Source organism: Schistocerca nitens, chromosome 11 (genome assembly GCF_023898315.1).
Source record: "Schistocerca nitens isolate TAMUIC-IGC-003100 chromosome 11, iqSchNite1.1, whole genome shotgun sequence".
Lineage (NCBI taxonomy): Eukaryota > Metazoa > Arthropoda > Insecta > Orthoptera > Acrididae > Schistocerca > Schistocerca nitens.
In genome coordinates this window covers 47,623,873-47,649,657 of record NC_064624.1, presented here as the reverse complement: position 1 = coordinate 47,649,657, position 25,785 = coordinate 47,623,873, and the positions used below count along the sequence as shown (strand labels likewise).

Below are 25,785 nucleotides of genomic sequence, written 5' to 3'. Positions count from 1 at the left end.
GATGGGTGTCGCGGTTTGTTACAGGGCAGTGCTGTTTTGGTTAAGGTGTGAGCAATATGATCATGTGTATGAGATCACAGGGATGGATATTACTGATAAAAGACATTTATGAGCCAGGAAGTTAGACGAATAGCACTCTGATTGGGATGCTAGGAGCACTACAATGAGTGTTTAACGCATATTGGCAAGTGTGACAAGGTATGGTGCACGAGGTAGAGGTTGAGGTCGAGGGCACGGTCCATATCCCATCTGCACCATGTGGGATGTAGTAAACAGACAAATCTGTGAATGTGGAGAGGAAGATTATGGTGATCATGTCGGTCTCAGATGTCCTCTTTTTCAGGTAGAGAGAGATTGCAAATAATTAGACTGCAATCTGCAAACAATTGCAAGTGACCAAAATTTTAAGTCTAAAGTCAGTATGATAGCACATCATATATCCAAAAGGAAACTACTTACCTTTCAGTTTACAGATCTTGTAGACTCTCTGAGTATCAAAATAATGTCAACAGTTCACAAAAAGTATTTTCTCAGTTATAGATAATAATAGGTGCATACACATGTAATGCATTGGCTTGAGGATTGTTGAAGCATGCACACACCAATGTGGGTGATGTAGAATTGGGTATCAACAAAAGGCTTAGCAGTAGGAGTAGCTGTAATTAGTTGGCAAACTTGAGGTTCTTGAGATTTTGAGTTATTCCTCTTATTTTAACTTTTCTAAAATTAATCCTTATTTTTTCAAATGTTCTGTTTCAATTCTACGTTAATATTGCCAGCGGTTGATGTTAACATGATTTACTACAACATATATAGTATGAAACATTGTATATAGCCATTATTAACGAATATGTACGACCTGTTTAGAGTTCCTAGAAAATTGATCAAAAATTCGTAGTAATAAACTGAATTGAATTTTTTCAGATTTTATTGCATCTTATAATGCATCAACATATTCAACGTACTTACGTCTGTCATCTGACAACTTTAACCTAACTATGTTTAATAAATTTCCATTCGGCCAAGTCCAGAGATGCCCCAGATCGCGGACATTCTTTAAGGTGGTGGTAACACCTCCATTCGGCTTTCCCAAAAAAGTAGGTATGAAAGAGACTGCAGGGAAGCTGCTTGGAATGATTCGTACAGATGCTGCAGAACTAGCTGTAGGGGTTCCTGAAATCCTTGCAGCTGGCCGAACGACTTTGTGTTCAAATTCATCCCTTTGCGCAAGTTCTTCACTCTATTCCTGTAACACTAACTTCTGACAGGTAAGTATATTGATATGTTCAGCTGGCGCATGGAAAGGGTCCGTGTTGGCATTCCCAGCAGCAGCTACTTCGGTCGCTCTTGAACTAGAATCCCTCCAGAAGGAAAAACAGTTACTTGACACCCACGTAACTTTGACAAGAATGGTGTCACAACATTCGAATGAAAATTAGGTCCTAACTACAACGATTTACAACGGCAGCAGCTCACAGAGAAACGGCGACAGAGTGTAAGTGAACATGGCTAGCGGGACTTACTTTAAATTTTCGGCAGGGAAAGGTGCGCCAACGACGGCATCCACGTCAATAACGGCACGTCGATGGCAGGGACGACGACCAGGACCCTCGAAAATGTGGCACCGACCCACGGTTGTCACTGGAACTCTCGCTGAATGAAGGCACAGCGACGGAGGCGGTGTCTCGGGCGGGGCTGCAACCCACAACGATGTGGTGGTAGTGCGGCCTATAGGATGTGCCTCTGTGACCAGAACGTTGGGGAGTAGCTGCCCACAGGAGTTTTCACGGAACGTGGCATATGTGGACGCATCTGAATGACAAGAAAAGTTGGGAAAACGGTTTACAGCGTTGTCTTTCCGAGCTCATCACTTGTACAGGACAGTGAAGTGTTACCAGTGTAGTGTTACTATGCGTTAACGACCTGCAGCAAGCTGTCTAACAGAGACGTGGCATTCATCTGCAAAACAAAATATTCGTATGTCGAAATGGACAGTGTATTCGAATCCTGCAGATTCCTCCTTAGCTAGTTCCTCCTTAGGTAGTTTCTCCTTAGGTAGGACGACAAGAAGAAGAGATATTGCAGAGTATCTTGACGTCGACCAGTCTCAGATAAGGTGGGTCGGTGGCTGAGAGCCTTAAATGTCATAGCTGCATATTTAATACCCAAGAAAAATGGTCAATTGTTTATATACAATGAAGAACGACAGGTTCACCTTATGGAAATACAGGTGTTTATGAGATTAAGAGACCTCAGTGTGACTGCAGATTCGCAGGCCAAATGAGTGAAGTTTATATATCACATATAAGGAGCATGATGCAGTGAATAATCCTGTCAGTCGTTTCCTTCCACCTAGCGCTCAATAACCAAAACTTACAGGATGTTAGCGAAGATTCAGATATCTGGCACAAGTGGCCTATAGGCCGAACACTGACATCTTGGAAGAAATTGAAATCATGAAATGTAAAATCAAGCGTCCAGAGAGTAATGTTATAAAATCAAGCGTCCAGAGAGTAATGTTAACAAACTACGTTAGGGCTTTATGGAATGCTTCTTATCTACATATAATATTTATGAGGTAGTGTATCCCAGTAGACAAGCCCTATTTTCTGTAAAAGGTAAAGAATCTCCTGGTTTGCGTTTAGATTTATATTATCATATACGTCCATTTACTTTCGCCACGAATTTTTTCTCTGGAGCTTGCGCTAAAGCACTCATGTATGTTGATGTGTAATTATGTATATGAACAAGAGAAAGCCACTGGCTTTTTAAACTGTGTAAATGATGTATAGTTCAAGTGCTTTCCTCTGCGTGAATTAAACAAGTGTAGTAGGTATTAAGGAGGTTTTGGACTTGTTCACCTCAGCGCAGTTGATTAGTTCTTATATTATGCATTTATTGCTTACAGGCTCCCTTGCTGAAGGTTCTCCTTCTTTAATATGTTCTTCTTCATACATTTATTCCTAATATGTTGTTGTTAACTGAATTTTTATTCATGTTGCCATTGTAGCAGTGATCTTTATATGTTGGTGGTTTTAAAAAATTCATTTAAAGTTTGGGTCCAAGAGGTATTATCTTTCTGGAAACTCAGACTGGGTAAAACTCAGTGACAATCTTTTGTCTGTGTTGATACATTGTGGTATCTGAACTTATTAGTGGTGTTACATGGTGGTATCTGCCCTTACTAGTGGTGTTATGTGGTGGTATACTATTACTGGCATTGTAGGGGATATGTCCACTTACTTACTTTTTATCATATCTATTAGTGGTGTGAGTGGTTTACTGCAGGTGTTGCTATATATAATAATAGTGCATCTCTTCTTCATGGGCGGTTTTAGTGTGTTAGTGATAGTGCTTTTCCATGACGTTTGAGATATGACGATAGCAGGGATATTAGTTTACAGCTTTCCCATGAGATGCCAGCCATTGTGCACTTGGCCTAATACATTGACCATCATATGACACTTTAATTTTGGTGTTCGGCTGGTATGGTATTCTATATGTGCATGAATGCAGTATTAGTAAGTCAGAACCTTTACTTAAAGGGGAGATATCATGTATGAACTGACATCTACACATACAGGCACTTTGTACTATCTCTTTTTATAATGTTAGTGTGTGGAACTCTGCTTACCTCACTGTGTGAGAATACATATTACTGACAAGCCTAACCCATGAGTGTGTAAGTTTGTATTGGTTTTATGGGTTGTTTGGCCATGATCAGTTTATGTTATGATATCAGTGAGCATGATTACAATCTTTTATTTATGGGTCTCTTATGTATTATATAGACCTAGTTCTCTGAACTGTTTTCTGTACATCCACGAAATATATGTGATGTATTTTCTTCTTACATGGCGTGTACAAGAGAATCACTATATTTCCCCCTTTTAGATCACTTCTCTGTATATTCAGTATGTATTGAGGTATCCTTTTCAATATATTACTAAAATTTTTTTCTTAGAGTTTCATAGTACACTGACTTAAAAATTATCGCAACACCAAGAAGGAGTTGTACACCATAAACGAATGTTGGTAGGCGTGTTTCTATGTCTGAAAGATGTTGCCTATTCACCTTTTGCACCAGTCACATAAAAGAGGCGTTAGTAGCGCCACTACGAGAATCCAAATCAGATTTGTTTTTGATACACACTGTAATGGTCTTGAGTGTTACTTACTTTTGAAGCTGGATGTGGTGAGCTGATGTTAGTCAAGAATGTTTTTAAGGCGACAAACACACCATTACCAAGATCTCACTGAGTTTAAGAAACGTCATGTGACAGGGTGTCCCTTCTGTGATGTTGCTGAAAGACTTGGCAGGGATTTTGCCACTGTACATGATTGGTGATATCGGTGGTCATGGGAATGTATGGTCGTAAGTAGACCGGGCTCCAGATTGCCATGTGGCACTAATGAGAGAAAAGACGATCATGTTTGGCATATGGCTCTGGGCCATCATACTGCATCTGCAGTAGAAATACGGGCAGCATTTAGCACCACATTGACACAACGAACAGTTACAAATCGGCTACTTCAGTGACAGCTTCGAGCCAGCTGCACAGTAGCATGGATTTCACTGACCCCATACCACCACCAGTGGTGTCAGCGATAGCTCATTGAGAGCAGGATGCAGGTCTCTTGCGTTTCCTGATGAGAGTTGGCTCTGTCTTGGTGCCAGTGATAACTTTGTGTTAGTTAGAAGGTGGCCAGTTGAGGGCCTGCAACCAACCTGTCTGCTTGTTAGACATACAGGACCTACAGCTGGAGTTATGGCCAAGGGTTTGTTTTCGTATGACAGCAAGAGCCGTCTCATGGTTATCCCACGCAACCTGAGTGCAGATTTGTACGTCAGTCTATTGATTCGATTTGTTGGGCTGCCATTCATGTATAGCGTTTCAAGGGGTGTTTTTCAACAGGATAACGCTTGCTCACATAGCGCTGTTGCAACCCAACGTGCTCTACAGTGTGTTGACATGTTGCTATGGTTTGCACAATCACCAGGTCTGTCTCCAGCCGATCACATATGGGACATTATTGGACGTCAACTTCAGTGTCACACACAACAGCATTAACCAACCCGGTATTGACAAACCAAGTGCAACAGGCACCAAACTCCATCCTGCAGATTGACATCCAACAACTGTACAATACAATGCATGCACGTTTGCTTGCTAGCATTCAACATTCTGGAGGTTACAGTGGTTATTAATGTACTAGCATTTCACATTTGCTACAGATTTTGTTGCACTTACATAACCTGTGATCCTGCAGTTTAATAACGTTCTACCTAGATAAATGTATTCCTGAAATTCAATAGCGTAATTTAATTATTTTTAGGTGTTACAATTTTCTCCATCATCTGATGTTTGATCATCACATTTAGTAGTAACTTTTCAGGTGACTTAAAGATGGGACTCTTGTCCTGGAACCTGATTTTTTTTTCTCATATGGAAAGTAAATTTAATATAATTGCATTTGGATTTAATTAAACATGAATAATATTTACATTTTATTGTTTATGTTCTTCAAATGTAATACTGGCTGCTATCTCAAGAATTACAGTAAGTTTTGGCTGTTTAAGTAATGTTGGTCTACTTGCTATTTTTGGTGTCTTTCTTTATTCACGCATGATGATAAATTTTGACAGTGACTGGGAGTTGAATTGCATAGATTTTAGTAATTTTTCTTAATGTAATGTTGTTATATTATTGTGCACAGTTATTTATTCACACATTTTTGCTCGAGTCCTTGTTAATACTTCACTGCCAGTGGGTAGTGTACTTCAGTAATAAGACAAATGTAAGTTGTTTTCTCAGTAATATATTTTGAAACAATAAATATATCCATAGTTTCTCAAGTAAAAAAAAATCACAACCCCTAATTCACGCACTTCTCATGCCACATCTCACTATGAATGTAAAACTTTGCCTCATAACTCTCCAATTTTAACAATCTCTAAACTGAAAATATCAGTTTGAAGTTTCTCAGCGGAAATTAAATAAAGTAACCCTCAATGCAGTACAAAAATAGATACTTAAAATGACAAAATGGATTGGAGTTGTTGACAGTATTAATTTTCATAGTAAAATTACCATTAATACTGTACATTTTAAAGTGGTATTTAGAGAATAAGACTAATACAAATCTCATTATGAGTAAATGTTCAGTAGTATCATCATCATCATATGATGTTCTTGCCCTTTTTTGGATGCTTTCCTTTCGAAATATATATAGCAGGCGCCATAGTTGGAGAAATATCGTTCATATTTTCAAAAATCCTTATCTTGTACTTCATGGCATAATCCATCGTTGGAATGTTAAATGAACCGTAAGAGTGTTGAGAGTGAAACGAGTCATCAGGATGGCAGTAGATTTGTTATAATATATACTTTATTCTGGCCCTGGGCAATAGTACATCAGGAAAAGCTTGGTGGAGGCGTCCAGTTGCTTCCATGCAAAAGAATTGACGCCTTCCTTCTTATGATAGCTGTGAACTTCCTCCAGTGACTCCGACTGGGCTGCCCTGTCTTGTGGTTGAACAGTGGAGTCCATACTGCACTCTGGGATGTCGCTCCGTGTGTCACAGGCTCATGGTTTAGGCTGTGATTCTACGACAAGAATCATTTACTACACACATGGCTAGATACTTATATGCTGTAGACCATGTTCATTAAAAACTTAAGGCATGTACTCTAAACATTTTCGTGGTGGCAAGTGAGGAAAGGCTTCCATCTTTCTGGTAGAGTACTGCAGTGTCGCATGTTACTATACTGTGGACAATGCCACTTGGCCGCGTTTTGCTTTGCAACGCCTACCTGCGGGTTTCTCTGTTGCAAATCACTTCCGCTCCGGAGTACTTTGGCATCAAATACGGTCGATACGCTAGACTGCCGTCCTTTTTATCAAATCGCGTCCCTCAGGTCAACAAACTAGATTATCCTTTACATAAGAGTTCCTGGCGACTTACTCTGTCAGCCCTGTTTCGTCTCTTAAGAATTTTTCTAACAATTGTTTCTTTTAACCCAATCACTTAATCTTACACATTGCCACAGAGCCCCTTGTCCTGCCCCTTAACTCAAAAACCTGGGAACCTGTTTCATTACAGGCTGCTGGTATTTTATTGAATGGACCTAAAACATCAATCCCTAGAAATCCGAATAGTGCTAATGCTTCAGGTAACACCTGCAATGGTACTCTCAATGGACACAAATCCGCTCTCAGTGTGCACTGTATGCAATTCCGCGCAAACTGGTTTATGTCTGTTTGCCTGTTCCTCCATCAATAACTTTCCACTACTCTTATGTTGGTAGATCTGCAACCTCCATGACGCGCTAATATGTGATTGTGAGCTTCTTGTAGCACTCTATTCCTTAGCTTCTCCTGCAGCCCCAGCTTCGTAGCTTGGTTTCTCTGCATAGCAACCCATCTTCCGTACAAAACTATGACTACTTAAAATACTGCTTAATTCTTCATCCGCTTTCTGTGCAGCTTTCCATCCTTATGCTTACTGCCCCCAATATGTAATACAGGTATTTTTCTACTTAAGCTGCCCACATTTCTGTGGTGCTTCCCACATTTATGCATAACTTCAAAATCAAATTCACTTAGTCTTACTGCCCAATGTGACAACCTGCAGGAAGTATCCTTTAATCCCAACAAGCATTTTAATGCCACATAATCTGTTTCTACTCTAAACTTTTTACTGTACAGATAACATTTGAAATATGTTGTTCCTTAGATAAGATTTAACAGCTCTTTCTACGTTGTGGAATAATTTCTTTCCACAGAATTTAGTTGTCTTGATGCATAGGTTAACAGATGCTCTACGCCTTCTACCTCTTATGACAACACACAGTCTAGTGCATGATTTCATGCATCACATGATATCGGACTCGATGTTAAAGCTTCTTTTAACTCGTACAAAGCACGCTGGCACTCTTCTGACCACAAAAATTTAGTACCCATTTTTAACAATTGAACTGTGTCAATGGCATGGTAGTATCCACAAATCCATTTGTGAACCACTGGTAATAGTTCGCTAGTCCCAAGAACGAATACGGCTCCTTTACAGATTCTAGTACAGGAAATTCACATACAGTTCTCATTAATGTTGGGTATGTCTTAAACTCATTTTTATTTATGATGTGACCTAAGTTCTATCACAAAATTTCACTTTGCTGTACTCAGTGTTAAGTACGCTGCATTTAACCTTAGGAAGACTTCCCTTAATTGCTGCATATGCTGTTCTGTACTATTCCCGTAGACGATTGTGTCATCGAGATACTCTAAGCACTGCCATGGTTTGGAACCTCTGACTACTCTGTCCAACAGTCTCTGAAAAGATGCACGTGCATTTTTTTAATCCGTATGGAATTGCCCCCCGGGGCTCAGCATTCATTTGCTGGGTATGGGCTTGGCGACCCCGGGGTTCCTGAGCTGGGGACTCATAAGCGCCGCCAGTCTCCTGTCACTGTAACCTCTGAGCATACTTCAGCGACTACCGTGTGGCGCGGCGGTGGAACGTTGTGTGTCTCAGGGAATGGGGATCTTGGCTTGACCGCCCGGATCGCGAGGATGGAATAAACCCCTATAAAAAAACCCTCAATCTCAAGGTGTGCTGCGTGCTGATGAGATGTATGGCTGTTGAGGTGGAACAGTCGATAGCGGGCAACCTCTGGGGAACCTGCCGCACCTCAGTTGTATAAGGCTTACCTAGGCACGCGGGGCTCTGTCTAGGTGGACTTGTAGTTCCCTAGCTGCTCGTGGGACCGAGATGGATCCTTCGAAATCCTCTTTTCTTCCTCCCAGCGGAAAGGGTGGGCCGCTGGAAGGTTCTAACACCCAGTCTCTTAAGAGGGCCCGTGCAGTCAGTCCCCCTGACTCCGGCGCTTCTTTAAAAAGTCCAATCTTAGGTAACAGAATTCATTCTGGTAATCCGAATGTGTTTCTCATTGTGAAACGGAAGGAGGGTAGTTTTGAGAAGGTTTCGCCCTTCTATATACAAAAGGGATTGGAGGGAATCTGTGGCTCCTTAAAATCGGTGAAGCACTTACGTAATGGGACCTTGCTAGTGGAAACTTCCACTTCCCAGCAAGCAACTAACCTCCAATCTACTAAATGCCATGGAGAGTATGCCACAGACACTGAACTGCACAGCACCTTGAACTACAGCAAAGGTGTTGTGACATGCCGGGATCTAGTTGATATTCCCAAGGAAGAACTGCAACGTGAGTGGGCTCCAGAAGGTATCGTTGATGTCCAACACATCATGAAGAGGGTTGATGGCACTCTTGTCAAATCCGACTCCTTTATTCTGACCTTCAGTAGCACAAAACTTCCTGAACATGTTAAAGCTGGCTTTCTTCGCCTTAATGTGAGGCCTTATTTCCCGACCCCAATGCGCTGTTTTAAATGCCAGCGTTTTGGGCATACCACCTTAGGCTGTAAAGGCGAAGCGACTTGTGGAAACTGTGGTCAGGCTGCTCATGAAGGAGTTGGTTGCTCGTCTCCGGCTAAATGTATTAATTGCTCTGGGAAGCACCCTGTTTGGAGTAGGGACTGCCGCATATTTTTAGAGGAACGCAAGGTCCAGGAAATAAAAACAACCAAGCGTATCCCCTATGGTGAGGCCAAGAAGATTTATAGGTCGATGCAACCTCCCACATTTGCTACATCTTTTGCATCCCTGGTACAGAAGCCTACTCCAAAAGTCGATGCCTCAACGCAGACTGAGGTGGTGAGTGTTGGCACTAACACCTGCAGCTGTCAGTGCTCTTGCAACGCAGCCAGTGTTTCAGAGCCAGTAGCCCCTACTCGAACGGCAGACAAAGGTACAGTGGCGAACTTGGTCCAGCCCCTCGCGCCTCCAACAGCTGAGGTTGTTCCCAAGCCCATTGCGCCAATTACCACTCCCACATCAGCTCCCCCAAAGTCCACCAAACCACAGAAAGCTACTGTACAGCAGCAACAGCGGGTCAAATCCCGTGGTAAACCATGTGACCATGCAGATGTTGTTTTACGTGAGGCTTCATCTGACTCTTCCCCAGAGTTGATGGAGTACGATGTATGTGTGGGGCAATCATCTCGTCCCACGCCTGCCCCTCCACCTGCTGCGGTCTCCCCGCCCCATCGGAGAGACAGGATGAAGGTGCTACCCCCAACATAGATGGCTCCCATACTCCAGTGGAACTTGCAAGGGTTCAGGACGCATGTGGAGGAACTTCGTCTACTCTCTCAGGGTAGACCACTGTGTCTCTGTCTCCAGGAGACGTATTTCCATCCATCATACTCCCCTGAGATACGAGGCTATACACTCCACAAAAAGGACGACCTGCGTGGAGAGAGAGCTAGAGGAGGCGTAGGTATTTTCGTCAGGACGGACTACCACTCCTCGCCTCTCTCACTTACGACGACTTTACAGGCCGTCGCTGTGTCCATGCACGTGCGTCATCCATTGACTGTATGTTCACTTTACTTGCCCCCACATGATGCTCTTGATGAAGTGGCTCTCACCGACCTTCCTACACAGCTCCCCCAGCCATTCATTATTTGTGGTGATTTTAATGCCCACAATGTGCTTTGGGGCTCTGCAGTTACCTGCCCCAGGGGTAGAGCAATTGAGAGGCTTCTCCTGTCATCCTGTGCCTACTTGCTCAATGGAGGACAGAGTACTCATTTCTGCACGGCGACTGGGTCGTTCTCTGCCACTGATCTCTCGCTTTGCTCTCCAGCTCTTGCCGCCAGTGCTCATTGGGAAGTCGTTGCTGACTTGCACGGCAGTGATCATTTCCCAATCTGGATTCACCTGCCAGATGGCGTGGGCCCCGAAAGGAGACCACCACGATGGGTGCTCAGTGGAGCTGACCGGACACTTTATAGCCAGTTGGCCCAATTCGAACACTGTGCGAATGTTGAGGTGTGGGTGGATCATATTACCAAAACGGTCCACCACGCCGCTGCAGCATCCATTCCACAGTCCACAGGCCACCGGAAGAGGCCACCTGTGCCTTGGTGGAGTGACGAATGCCGCTCTGCAATCAGGACCAGGCGTGCGGCTCTGCGTCGGTTCAAGTGTCAGCCGACTGCTGAGAATCTTGCAGCCTTTCGGGTGGCGAGGGCAAGATGTCGCCGCATTATTCGTGAGAGCAAGAGAGGTCGTGACAAACGTTCCTGAACACCATTAATCGTTCCACCAAAAGTTCCATTGTGTGGGAGACCATCAGGAGAATTTCTGGCAGAGGAGGGAGGTGCCCCATAGCTGCTGTAATGACTAACGGCACTCTCCACATGGATCCGCGAGACATTGCCCAGACTATGGCAGCGTATTGTAAGTTTGTTACTTTAATTTTGCTATGAAATCGGTGCTAATAGACAATGAAAGCGGGTTAAAAGCTGTGAGCTGTCTGGGGAAGTTAACCGTGGATTACTGCGCAACTGTTTCACCAAGTATCTAGTCTAGGTTTACTAAATTCCCAACCAGACTAACATTAATTATAATCTTTTAATAGTCATACAACAACCGGTAATATATATATATATAAAAAGAATTTAAATAAAAAGAAAGAAATCCGTTTATATTTGGAAATTTATTTTAAGATTGATCATGAAATTTCAGCATATTAAATTCTATTCGTAACTAAGCTGGTGCCTTATTTAGGATTGTGAAAATCTTACGGAACACATCAAATATGGAGCCAAGATTGGGAGACTGCATACAACACTGCATTTATAAAATAACACACGAAGAACGTTGAAACATGTGCAAGAGAAAGTTAACTACTACCAACAGATTCAAATTTTCACCCAAAGAAATTACGTTCGTAGCACAATCCTGTCCGTCATGTAATTACCACATACTGGTATACTAAATTCATACTAACTCTCTGTGAAATCTTCCCAAAAAGAATAGCTGAGGGCTACTTTGATGATTACACCACATGCTTCACGTGGTCAACTTGGTTTACACAAAGCGTATAACTCCACAATAATTTTGATAATTAAAATAAATTAGATCGAAAAGCAATTTACAAAAGAAAAATCTCGAACTGGTTACTAACGTCTTACTGTTAACCTGACGGGTCAAACAGTTATATAAGCACGTGGTACTGGTCTCGCAAAGTACACCCCACGTGGGTTGAACATAAAGAAAAGTTGCTATATTAAAAAATATTTTCAAGACGAGACGTTATAATCACACCAGCATTCGCACTTAAGATTGATTTTAGTTAGAGTTACTGATCAACACGTGGTTCCACTTTACTCACAAAGTAGTGACAAAGCAACTACCGGAAAATAATCTGAACTTCGCACGAGAATTACACTGCGCTGCAATTTAAGATAACATTAGATATTTTAGAGCTAAACCTGAAATAAAGGTGATTAAATTTTCAGTTAGGCTGAACTTAAGAAATCCATTGTCCTACGGACTTAGCAGACACGCGCTTAGCCGGAGATCTTACCACTTCAGACGCTCGCCACGGACCGACTGCCCTGCTCCCTTTCTGAGGGTGCCTCACAAATACAAACGGAAGTGGCCGGAGGGGCAGCTTCCTATACCAACATGACAAGAGACGGACAGGACCATACTAAGGATAGAAACCTCTTTGCTTTTAGGAAGCGTAGCTACCTGTTCCGACGTTGGTCCTACTGTTCTCTAGCAGACAGCCTTGTCTGCTACCCTCAAGCATGCAACTAGAAATACATTTGCTCATTCATCCTCTCACACAGAAGGGAAGGGGGATGACAGTATCTTATCATATACAGTATATAAAAGAAAGCGGATGTAGGTTCCGTATGAGACTGTGTGACATGAATTACATATACACTGTGTTTTAAAGTGTAGTAGTGTGACAGATCGTTCTTGTTTACGTGTAAAAGTAACACGTTCCACTACTCAGTCTCCTCCCAGATAGTCAGAAACGCCACAGTAAATTTAGAAGCGGAATTTATTCCATAAATGACAACAGATTTAAGAAATCAAACATGAAAGGAATCCAACAGAGACCTTTCAGTATTTTGCCACAGTTACTGCAACAACCAGTCAGGATCAAAGGTTTCCAGCACCATAGAGCGGTTGCTGAGAGATGTAGTCTGAACTTCCAGTCCACCTCTCATGAAGTTTACAACTGCCCATTTTCTATGTGGGAGCTGGATTCTGCATTGTCTGGAGCTCGTGACACATCCCTGGTCACGACAAGATCCATTACAGTATGCTATGGCACCTCACAATGCGCAACAAAGAACTCCTCCTCGCACTTTTTAATGACATTTGTGCGTCGGGTCGCTTTCCTGACGCGTGGCGTGAGGCAGTTTTAATCCCTTTTTTAAAACCTGGGAAAGACCGCAGGAGCCCAAGTAGCTACCGTAGTATTGCCCTCACTAGTTGCATAGGGAAGACCTTGGAGCGGATGGTCAACCGCCGCCTTGTCTGGATGTTAGAATCCCGGCAACTCCTTAGTCGATTTCAGTGTGGGTTCAGGAGGTTTCGTTCCACCTTCGATAACCTTGCCCTCCTGTAGGCGGCTATACAACCTCCGCCGTCATCACCTTCTAGGTGTATTTTTCGACATCGAGAAGGCCTACGATACCACTTGGAGGCGTCTCATCCTGGAGCAGCTTCACGAATGGGGTTTTCGTGGTTGTCTTCCTCTTTTTATTCAGTCTTTCCTCTCGCCACGATATTTTAGATACCGAATGGGTGACGTCCTGTCTGATCGCTTTGAGCAGGAGAATGGTGTCCCTCAGGGTAGCGTTTTAAGTGTGACTCTCTTTGCCATCGCTATTAATAGCATTACGTCCATAGGGAAAAGTCCTGTCCAGTGTTCTTTGTTTGTGGATGATTTCTCTTTGTTCTGCTCTTTTTCAAGCCTTGCAACGACAACTCGTCAGTTGCAACTTACGGTTAGGCGTTTGGATGACTGGGCGCAGAAGTGTGGTTTTAAGTTTTCCACCGAGAAGTCTGTATGTGTTCTTTTTAACCGTTCTCGTTCGATTTTAACCTTTCCTGAGTTGCGGTTGAGGGACACTATTCTTACTTTTAAAGACACGGTGAGATTTCTGGGGCTCATTTTTGACTCGAGGCTCACGTGGTTACCTCATCTTAAAAACCTGAAAAGGCGGTCGCTTCAGGCTTTAAGTATTTTAAAATGTCTTAGCCACAGTACATGGGGAGCTGACAGGACTTGTCTGCTCCAGTTTTACAGGGCGTTTGTGCGATCTCGGCTCGATTATGGGTTCACGGTGTATGGGTCTGCGAGGCCTTCTTACTTAAAGATTTTGGACGTTGTCCACCATGAAGGGCTTCGGTTGGCCACTGGGGCATTCCGAACTAGCCCCATACCAAGCCTCTGTGCAGAGGCAGGTGAACCGCCACTTCATATGCGGCCACGGCTACTTACGGTACGCCAGGCGTATAAAACTTTGTCCACGCCATACATACAGTTGCTCAGCCTCCTCTGGCACGGTTATTTCATAACCGGCAACGTGCGACGCAGCCCTATGGGATTCGCGCACAGGATTGCCTCGCTGCGATGTCTATGGCTGGTCTTCGTGTTTTACGTCGCGGTTGGAGCAGATCTCCACCTTGGCTCCTCTGGAGACCCAAACTTATTTTAGATTTGACTCGTTTTAAGAAGGATGGCACGCCAGATTTTACATTCCAGTCACTGTTTTTTAACATTTTAGATGTGCATCACGGTTTCACTGTCGTTTACACTGATGGCTCCAAACAGGAGAATTTCCTTGGCTGTTCTGTGGTGTTCCCTGATCATGTTACCTCCCTGCTGAATATACCGTTTTCGCAGCGGAGCTCCACGCGATCCTGAAGGCACTGGAGCAGATGCATCGTGTTCGGGGCGATCGATTTCTTCTCTGCTCCGATTCTCTTAGCGCCTTACAATCACTGCAGAACGTATACCCGACTGAGGAGATGGTCCAGCTGATACATGACCAACTGTACTTGCTCCAACGGCGGGGTAAAGAGGTATCCTTCTGCTGGGTGCCTGGTCCTGTCGGCATATGGGGCAATGAACAGGCCAATCGGGCTGCCAAGGAGGCCTGCAGAGAGCAGGATGTGGACCAGAGTCCTATCCCCTTGCAGTCGGTCATTGCTGCACTCCCCAGGAAGTGCATGGAGTTGTAGAAGGACGAATGGCTGGCGGTGACGGCCAATAAACTGCGGTTGGTAAAGTCAACCACTCGGCCGTGGCGCTCCTCTTGCCAGTTGCTCAGGCGGGAAGAGGTGGCCCTCACACGTCTTCGGATCGGGCACTGTCCTCTCACACATAGCTTTTTATTACGGCGGGAGGATCCTCCGTTTTGTGATGCTTGTGGTGTGCACATCTCTGTCCGGCACATTTTAAAAGACTGCTTTTTATACCGTGATGCACGGGCAGAAGTACAAGTTGATGGGGATCTGCCTTCTGTTTTAGCTAATGATGAGACGTGTGTGTCTAGGGTTTTTAAGTTTTGTGACGTGTCTGGACTCTGGCCTAAACTTTTAGGCTGGAGGTTTTTTAGTGTATTGCAGAGTGGCTGACTCCTCCCCTTTTTTTCCTTGTGGTCAGCCAGCCACTTCCATCTGCAATATTGTTTTAGCTCCCTCTATCATTTTCTTCCTGTGTTGTCCATGGTTTACTGTTGACACCCTGCTTCATCCCACGCTTCGGTGTGGATGAGCACATATTTTTCAACGATTGTTACCCGTGTTTTATGTTCCGTTTTATATTCCTGTTCTGGGATTTTTCTTGACACCCGTCTCCCTATGTTACTGAATGGGCTCTGAAGACCTTGCTGTCGTGCGCCCACAAAACCCCTCTACTACTACTACCCCCCGTATGGAATTTTTCTGAATTGGTATTGTCCACACTACGCCAAATACGCTGATTCGTGTCGATCCTGGGGTGAAGTCTATACCTGGTGACAATGACTGTCCACATACATTGTTGGAAAAACTTGCATTATGCTAAATGATCCAAGACTTCTGTAATGTTTGTTAAAGGATAGACGTCAATTATGGTTTCTGAATTTGGGGGCCGGGATCAAAGGAAAACCTGTACTTCTGTGACCCATTCAATGATTTTTTTGACATGACGACTGTTCCTGACCCCCATGGACTATTACTTTCTTCAATTATTCCTCCTTTCAACTGTTGATCGATACATTCCTTCAAAATTGGCTGCAAGTACCTAAGTATTCTGAATGATTTGCGCCAGAATGGTGATTTATTTCCTATTGGTATGCAGTGCTGTGTAATATGCGTAAGTGCTAATGACTGTTTTGGAAAAAATAAATCCTTAAATTCCCAAAGAAAGTTTTCCATTCATTCTGCATTGCTGCTCTTTAGCTGCTTCACTTTTTTCTCCTAATGCAGTTTCAGTGGTGTACGGCGTGGAAGACACCCCTCGTGTCCCACTCTTCCTGCTCCAGGACATCCATATTAGCGATTACCAAACCCCTTTGTTAATCAAATGTCCTCTATCTACATAAACAGGTACTTCTCTTCACGCTTTATTTCTTGAATGCATACAATATCTCTTTTAACCAAGCAACACACCTGACCTAATACTTCATTCTCTTCTAACGGTTCCACCACACACAAAAGTCCTACTGGCAAGCTAGATTCAGTACTCACCCAAAGCAGTTTCACAGTACCCTTAGGTAAACAATCGTCTGAATCAAGCTTCAGTGTGGTCTTTTGTGGTTTAGTCGGTTTGTCTTTCATGGCGGAATTCCGTCGCGACATCGCTACGCTGACAATGGCTTCATGTAACTAAAAAATTTTTCTATCAAGTTCCACCCTATGTAGCTGGAGATCGATTATGGTGCAATACTGATATAAGAAATCCAATATCAGATACCTGTCGTAGCCCTAGCTCATGTGTAACAATCTCTACACATTGTTTAAACCATACCGTATCCAGGCAAATGTCTGCTTTAAGTCCACTGATTCTAATAGTGTCACTTCTTTTCCCCGCAATTCCACTCAGTCTATACTGTGGTGGGTCCCATTGCTTACATTTCACCAGAGCATTACTGGCGGCCAACATATGCGTGTCTGTGTCCAACAATATCCTGCGACCTGTCTTTCCTACTATTACCCCTCTGCATACGATTTCGTAGCATCCAATCTTACTGGGATGGATCGTAGGTAGGCCTGGGGCTATTCCTGCCTGTTCGTCTACTTCTGAAACTATTACTTTCTCTTACTTTATCCACATCATCTGGAGGCTGGCGACATTTCCTCCTTACATACCCCATTTGTCCACACCTGAAACATTTTATATTAGCAGCAAACACTGTCAGTTTACCGAGCATTCCAATCAACAAATCGATCTCTTCACATTCTATAGCGAACTGAACTGCTGTGTGCAAATCCGTCTGACCCCTGTCCACACATGTCTTGATATTTCTGCATGCAACTTTCTTAAAATTCCTCGAGCTCCCTCCGCTCAGTTTTTTGGAAAATAATTTCACTGAGTGCAGCATCCTGTCCCAATTAATAGGTACATCCATAAAGTTTCCTTATCCCATTTGCAAATTGTTCCGCAGTTTCCATATTCTTCTTAGTTGTCAGCCCTAATTGTTCTCTATAATGTTTGGCACTATTTCTTTTCGTATATCTTTTAACTGAATTTTCTTTGAATAATTCGAATGTTGTGGGGTGCTTCTGTATAGCCTACATAAGTTTTTTCTTCCTCTGTCTCAGTTTTGCAACACTCAATAATTTCTGACCAGACCAAACTTCCATATGAGCCAGATTTCTAAAGTCTCCCACAAAGGCCTCCACATCCTCGGTGTCTTACGGGAAAAAGCAGCAATTAAACTCTACTTGCAATACTATCTACTTCACAAAATGCATGACCATCAAACTGCTTCTCCATGACCAAAATAAAATAATTTTTTGAATCACTGTACCAAATGCTGCAGGTTCATACATTGCTCTCAGGAGGTGACATTCATGTTCTGACATCAGTCTTTAATGACCCTGTTGAGAGTGAAATGAGACATCAGTATGACAGTAGATTTGTTCAATTAATTTCTTTCTTATGGCCCTCGGCCGCAGTACATCAGGAACAGCTTGGTGGAGGCCTCCAGTTGCCTCTCATGTAAAAAAATAGACGTCCATCATTGCTGAATGCGCAGGGAGTGCGGCTGAGCATGGCGTCACTCAAATGATGCTCTCAGTCACATCTCTGGCAGCGATAGTGATGACAGTGTGACGGTGCAGCTGACGATGGCTGTGAACTTCCTCACCCTTGTGACTCATGGCAGTGTTCTCTGCCTCGTGGTCAGACAGCGCACCCCATACTGCACTCTGGGATGTCGCTCTGGGTGTCACAGGGTCGTGGTTTAGGCTGTGATACTGAGACGAGAGTCATTTAGTACGTGAATGGGAATAGCTGAGAACTTAAATGCTTAAGACAATTACTCTACACTCTTCCGTACTTGCAAGTGACCAAAGACTTCCATCCTCCACTAGCGTACTGCAAAGTCGACATCTACATCTACATCTACATGGATACTCTTCAAATCACATTTAAGTGCCTGGCAAGGGTTCATCGAACCACCTTCACAATTTTCTATTATTCCAGTCTCGTATAGCATGCATAAATAACGAACACCTATATCTTTCCGTACGAGCTCTGATTTCCCTTATTTTATCGTGGTGATCGTTTCTCCCTGTGTATGTCGGTGTCAACAAAATATTTTCGCATTCGGACGAGGAAGTTGGTTATTAGAATTTCGTGAGAAGATTCCTTCGCTAAGAAAAACGCCTTTCTTTTAATGGTGTCCAGGCCAAATCCTGTATCATTTCAGTCACACTCTCTCCAATATTTCGCGATAATACAAAGTGTGCTGGCCTTCTTTAAAATTGTTCGATGTAATCTGTCAGTCCTACCTGGTAAGTATCCCACACCATGCAGCAATATTCTAAAAGAGGGCAGACAAGCGTAGGAAAGGCAGTCTACTCAGTAGATCTGTTACATTTTCTAGTGTGTTGCCAATAAAGTACAGTCTTTGTTTAGCCTTCCCCACAACATTTTCTATGTGTTCCTTCCAATTTAAGTTGTTCATAATTTTAATTCCTAGGTATTTAGTTGAATTTACGGCCTTTAGATTTGACTGATTTATCGTGTAACCGAAGTTTAACGGAATCCTTTTAGCTCTCATGTGGACGACTTCACACTTTTCGTTATTTGGGGTCAACTGCCACTTTTCGCACCATTCAGATTCTAAATCGTTTTGCAATTTGTTTTGATCTTCCGATGACTTTATTAGTCCATAAACGACAACGTCATCTGTAAACAACCTAAGACGGCTGCTCATATTGTCTCCCAACTCGTTTGTATAGATAAGGAACAGTTATGGGCCCATAACACTACCTTGGCGAACGCCAGGAATCACTTCTGTTTTACTCGATGACTTTGCGTCAACTACTAATTCCTTTCTGACAGGAAGTCACAAAGCGAGTCACATAACTGAGACGATATTCCATAAGCACGCAATTTCACTACAATCCGCTTGTGTGGTACAGTGTCAAAAGCCTTCCGGTAATCCAGATATACCGAATCGATCTGAAATCCCTTGTCAGTAGCACCCAAAACTTCATGCGAATAAAGAGCTAGTTGTGTCTCACAAGAACGATGTTTTCTAAACCAATGTTGATTGTGTGTCAATGGACCGTTTTCTTCGAGGTAATCCATAATGCTTGAACACAATATATGTTCCAGAATCCTACTGCATATCTATGTTAATGATATGGGCCTGTAATTAAGTGGGTTACTCTTACTACTTTTCTTGGATATTGGTGTGACCTGTGCAACTTTCCAGTCTTTGGGTACGGATCTTTCGTCGAGCGAATGGTTGTATATGATTGTTAACTATGGAACTAATGCATCAGAATAATCTGAAAGGAACTTAATTGGTATACAGTCTGGACAGGAAGACTTACTTTTATTAAGTGATTTAAGTTGCTTCACTACTCCGAGGATATTTACTTCTACATTACTCGTTTTGGCAGCTGTTCTTGATTCGAATTCGGGAATATTTACTTCGTCTTCTTTTGTGAAGGCATTTCGGAAGGCTGTGTTCAGTAACGCTGTTTTTGCGACACTGTTTTCGATAGTATCTCCATTGCTATCGTGCAGAGAAGGCATTTATTGTTTCTTGCCGCTACCATACTTCGCCTACGACCAGAATCTCTTTAGCTTTTCTGCCAGATTTCGAGACAAAGTTTCGTTGTGGAAACTGTTAAAAGCATCTCGCATTGAAGTCCGCGCAAAATTTCGAGCTTCTGTAAAAGAGCCCAAATCTTGTGGATTTAGCGTCCGTTTAAATATGGCACGTTTGTTTCGTTGTTTCTGCAGTCACATCTGGTCTACACTTATATTATTAATTTGGAAGGAGTGGATATTGTCTCTCAGGAAGGCATCAAGTGAAGTTTTATCAGCTTTTTTGGATAGGTATGTTTTTCGTTTATTTTTGGAGGATTTGGGGTTCAACCTCGCTACGACAACCCTGTGTTCATTGATCGCTGTATCCGTTTTTATGCTCGTTATTAACTCAGGATTATTTGTTGTTAAGAGGTCAAGTGTATTTTCACAACCGAAGGTTGCTACTTCGCGCCCAGATGGCTCTGCTTCACAATGCCACTTGGCCGAGTTTTGCTTTGCAATGCATAACGCTCTCGCCCACATGCGGCTGTCTCTGTTGCAGCTCTGACGTATTTTTTACCGAATACAGTCGATACGCTACAGGAAGTACATAGTTTACTGTGTGGGAATTACACAGTAACTGAATGTCAAGCTATTAATTAAAAAAAACACCATTAATTTTATAGTTGTTTATTTCATAAAAACAACAGACACACACACACACCATTGTAGTAAAGCTAAAATTTCTGACATGTAACCAAACTACCAACCTATAAACATTAACAAAAATTTTCCAGCACACGATAATAGCTGACATATCTATTCCAGAATGAGTTCAGAACGACTGGCCGGTCCTGTTTGATTTTCAAGCATAAGTCAATACGTGGTTAGACAAACATCGTTTCTCACTGGGGTCCAGATTGAAACATAAATGACGAGGGTACAGTTTTATGAGGGTAAGTCAAAAATTATTCGGACTTTTGATGAGACACTCCATTTACTTGGGAAATACATTTTGATTTACACATTATTTTTCAATATAGTCTTATTTCTTTGAACTTCACTTGGTCCAGCCGTCCACAAGCTTGAGTATGTCTGCCCAAAAGGTTTACGGTGGTTGTGAAGTCATTGGTTTGCAATTGGTTGCCAATGATGCACCACTTCTGGCTCCTCTGTGTCTCAGGAAAATCGATGACCTCGCAAAGCGTTTTTCAGCGATCCAAACGAATAAAAGTCTGATGGAGAATGATCTTGATTGTAAGGTGGATGTTCCATATCTTCTGGATTGTGTCAACGGTGAGACGAGCCATGTGAGAATGGGCGTTACTGTGTAACAGCAAAACTTACCGTGACAGAAGACCTCATCCATTGCTGGTTTACGTTTGCTAGTCAACAACGCATAGTAATAAACTTTGTTGATGGTTTTCCCCTTCTCCATGTAATATTCCTTTTGCATCACAAAACACAGTTTGCATAACCGTTCCTGCTGATGTTGCAGACTAGAATTTTTTCTTCACTGGTCATTCTGGGTGCTTCCACTCCATACTCTGGCATTTTGATTGTGTCTAATAATGATGAGCCCACGTTTCATCACGTGTCACTATTATTTCCAAAAATGGCTCGCCTTCTCTGTTATAATGGTCAAGTAAATATTGGTTGACCTCAAGACACCTAAGTTTGTGTTCTTCAGTGAGCTGTCATGGCTTCCATGACAAACGAACTTTATCGTAGGCCAAGTTCATCACGGATGATGGTATTGGCAGAACCATGACTGACGTTCAATGTAAACATTACGCCATCGATAGTAATCTGCCTATTCGTCAAAACCGTCAACTGAGCTTGCTCCATTTTTTCGGCCTTTTTGGGCGTTGACAGGCGCCCTGCTTCCTGTTTGTGAGTCGGTTTTGTCCAGCCACATTTGAATTATCGACCCACCTGAAAGAACTTCATCACAGCAATTTACTGTCCCTGTACTGTGCTAATAGTCTACCATGAATTTCAGGCCATTTCACTCCTTATGACCAAATAACCGTATCACTGCTCCTTGTTGTTCGTTTGTGCATATTGCTAATGGAGGGAATATTTTTATGCTGGAGCACTTCTGTTGCCATAAAGATCAAGTGAGTTGCATGTTACCACAGTAGTACCAACTGCAAGTATGCTTTCAAGGAATGCATATGACTCCTGCAAAAGTTAATTTTGCGGAAGATTTGGATAATTTGACTTAACCTCGTACATTGTTTCCCTTGCATAACTGCAGTTCGCTTCGTTTGGAATTACTTAATTGAACTAAGAAACTTGATTAAACTAAGTATGCTGGAATATGATAGAAGTGCCATTTAAATATAAAAAAACGGCTCCTCGTTAAAATATAAAAGTGGAAAAATAATTTCTGATGCATCTTACTCATTTACGTTTTGTGTATAAATGTTGTTCCTGTTATTAAAATTCTCCTGTGATTAATGTTTATGAGTGAGTTGCCCATTTAACGAGGTTAAATTATTTATTTAATTAATTGATCGTGTTTCATATGTAAGGGGTAAGATAATACTGTGCACCACATAGGCTACTTACATAGGTCACTCATTTATAATTCGTATAAATTTCTGCAAGTTATAGCAGTGAAATTGCACATCTATGCAGTTTTAAGTCTTTGGCTACAGTTCATGGAATATGAGAGAGCTTTCGGATGTAGTCGTTTCATGTAAAAATATGTGATCAGGGTACATGAATATCCCACTGCAGCGATTCTTTAAGTTAAGCTTCTTTTTGTAGCGTCTGATCAACTGATTTTCAACAGATATTGCTATAATTCAAATTGTTAAACACTCATTAGCTTTTTACATTTCTGCCAGTAACCGTTTTCTCTTCAGACACAATTGAAGCTCCGTCTAAAGTAATAACTTCTGGAGAACGAATAAGTATCAATTGTGGAAGAGGCACCACAGCAGGAGGCTTTCAGGAATGTGATACCAACAATGAAACATTATATCCTTAAGAAAAACTCATAAAACCTCAGCATAAAATACTGTCACCTGTGTTCGTGGGACTATACTAGTTTTTGTAATGTAAACCATGCCTAATGCCTTGAGGCTAGAATAGAACTAATGTTTGTGTCGAGGTCCACTGAGACATAATTACAGTCAAAGAGTTCTGTCTCATAGGCAGTTGAGAGTTATCACTGAAGTCTGGGATTGTAGCCCTAATGTAGGTTACATTGGCACACTCCATAAGGTGGAGTTCCCCATCTCAAGAACATCAAGGTTGGGTTTTCTGCTCCGTAACAGAGACAAAACACGTAAGCGGCTGTTGCAGATGGCCTAAACCAGTGATGGACAAACCGCAGCTCGCGCAGTTGATATGATGGCGGCACACCACTCACTGTTCACTATAGTAAACTTTTATACCTACCTTTCACTCTTGCCTGGAATGTCTCTTTCCTTAAACAACTATTGAGTCACGCCACTCTAGATGGAACTGCGGCAGAGGGATCCATATTCGAAATAATAACTTATTTTACTGAAAATCATTTATGAAGTGGCACACTTCCACAGCAGAGCAGTTCCAGTAACAAGAGCTGCACGTGGGCCTGTGGGGAACAGCATTGTTTAGTCGTCTGTGGGTTGGGTATTTTACAGTACGTGCTTTGCGTCAGTGAAATTCTTCACTTTAAGTCATTAGCCCACCAAATATGTTTTAAAATAAGAAGAGCATAAAACATAAATAAAATGAATGTTTGCGAAACAAATGACATCGAATTTTCTTCCATTGATGCGATGCTTACATAGTCACAGTGAGGAGTTTGTGGCCTGTGGTACTAGCTAATCTGAAAACACCTGGCGTAAGACATCTTCCCTTTAGCTGAATCAAATTACAAAAGAAGAACTCACATGTATGTCCAGATAGGTGTGGGAGCCGTTGTCCCTACCCATTCTGTGTAGTTATTGAATAAATACTGGCCTATGCTGTAACTTTGCAAGGTCTCAGTGCTGCCCTTGAGTTTTGATACACCAAAACAGCACTCATGTAGTGGCATACACCTCAATACAAAAACTAGGCACAGAAGGTGAAACTTAAAGAGAAACGAAAAGATAAAAATTATTAACTTAAAGGGACCACTGTTTCGAGTGACATCTAGAGTTGTTCATCATTCACACTTTCGAAAAGACATAAGAGACATAGGTGAATGGATCCTTTAAATAAATTATATTTAAAGTGTAACTGAGTTTGGTCAGACTCAGTTCACTTCACTTTGCAACAACAGAAATATAAAAACATACGTGCATAACAAAATGCTTTGCTGGCCTTTACAGTTTCTGGCTTAGGTGATATGATATTCTAAATTGATTGCTAAAGTGAGCTGCTGAAAATGTACAATATCTCAAACACTCACATGATCATAATCAGATTCGTAATAGTAAGACAAATAAATACAGTACGTCAATACCAATGAATAAGCGCATTAAGCAATTTCTATTTTAAGAGTGGGAATTAACATTAATCAAAACTAATTAGGGACCCACACAACAGACATAAAACTGTCGGGGCAAATAGCGTGAAGAGAATACTTTACGCTGTCCAGAAGGTATAATAATTTTAAAAATTGATGGAATTTTAAGATTTTTTTTTATCCGGTGTTTACTCCATGACACGTTAACATGAAAATAGAAATTCTCACTGAGAGTTCACAGAAAATGAGAAACAAGTATATACATGTATGTCCCGCCAAACTTCTTGACCTTAATAGCTGCAACTACATAACCATTACATAATTAACTCCCAGGAAACAAAAAAAGAGAATTATTCTGGTCCAGTGGTTGTGGTGTCACCGTCAGACACCACACTTGCTGGGTGGTAGCCTTTAAATCGGCTGCGGTCCGTCAGTATACGTCGGACCCACGTGTCGCCACTATCAGTGATTGCAGACCGAGCGCCGCCACACGGCAGGTCTAGAGAGACTTCCTAGCACCCGCCCCAGCTGTACAGCCGACTTTGCTAGCGATGGTTCACTGACAAATTACGCTCTCATTTGCCGAGACGATAGTTAGCATAGCCTTCATCTACGTCATTTGCTACGATCTAGCAAGGCGCCATTACCAGTTACTACTGAAGCTGTAAAACATGTACCGTCAAGAGCGATGTTCACCATTTACGGATTAAAGTTAAGTATTCCAACATCTACGTCCTTATTTGCTAAAGTCTAACTTCCTTGTCCTGTTTCAGACCTCACGCCAGCCTGCGTGAGCTGAAACGCGTGCCTTTCGGCTTCCTCTCATAGTGGGTTGGCTCTCTTGCCAATCCACAACAGTGGTAGCACAAAGAAAAGCTGAAGCTGCATGTGAACAGTTTATCAAACCCTCTTACGGAAAAACCTAATACTCAAATGAAACTATAGCAAGCACCACTTAACAAAGCATTTATGACAAATACAATCTGATGATAAATGTAAACAAGTATGAAAAACCAGTAAACATCTTTGTCAAACATCGTGACCATCATATATCACATTGTCACATTTAGGTACATAAGTAAAAAATAATGTAACCCAATAAAATATACAACAAATACTCAGTCTACAACTTTGCATCTGCCGTTTTTTCTCGAAGTTCGAGACTTTATTGTGAAAAACTTA

General features: G+C 42.2%; 1 protein-coding gene across 3 annotated transcripts in view; it reads left to right on the top strand.

The window, feature by feature from the left end:
• LOC126213399 (zinc finger protein 493-like) overlaps positions 1-25,785 on the top strand; it is a 209,094-nt gene that overhangs the window by 120,998 nt on the left and 62,311 nt on the right. Inside the window, exons 6-7 of one of the 3 annotated variants that reach the window (XM_049941112.1) lie at positions 5,002-5,192; positions 25,377-25,511. The exons of the other annotated variants lie outside the window; for them this stretch is intronic. Coding sequence (XP_049797069.1) covers positions 5,002-5,192; positions 25,377-25,402 — 217 coding nt within the window. The 3' untranslated portion in view covers positions 25,403-25,511. Of the gene's footprint in view, positions 1-5,001; positions 5,193-25,376; positions 25,512-25,785 lie in introns of those variants that run through there. 3 annotated transcript variants of the gene reach the window in all.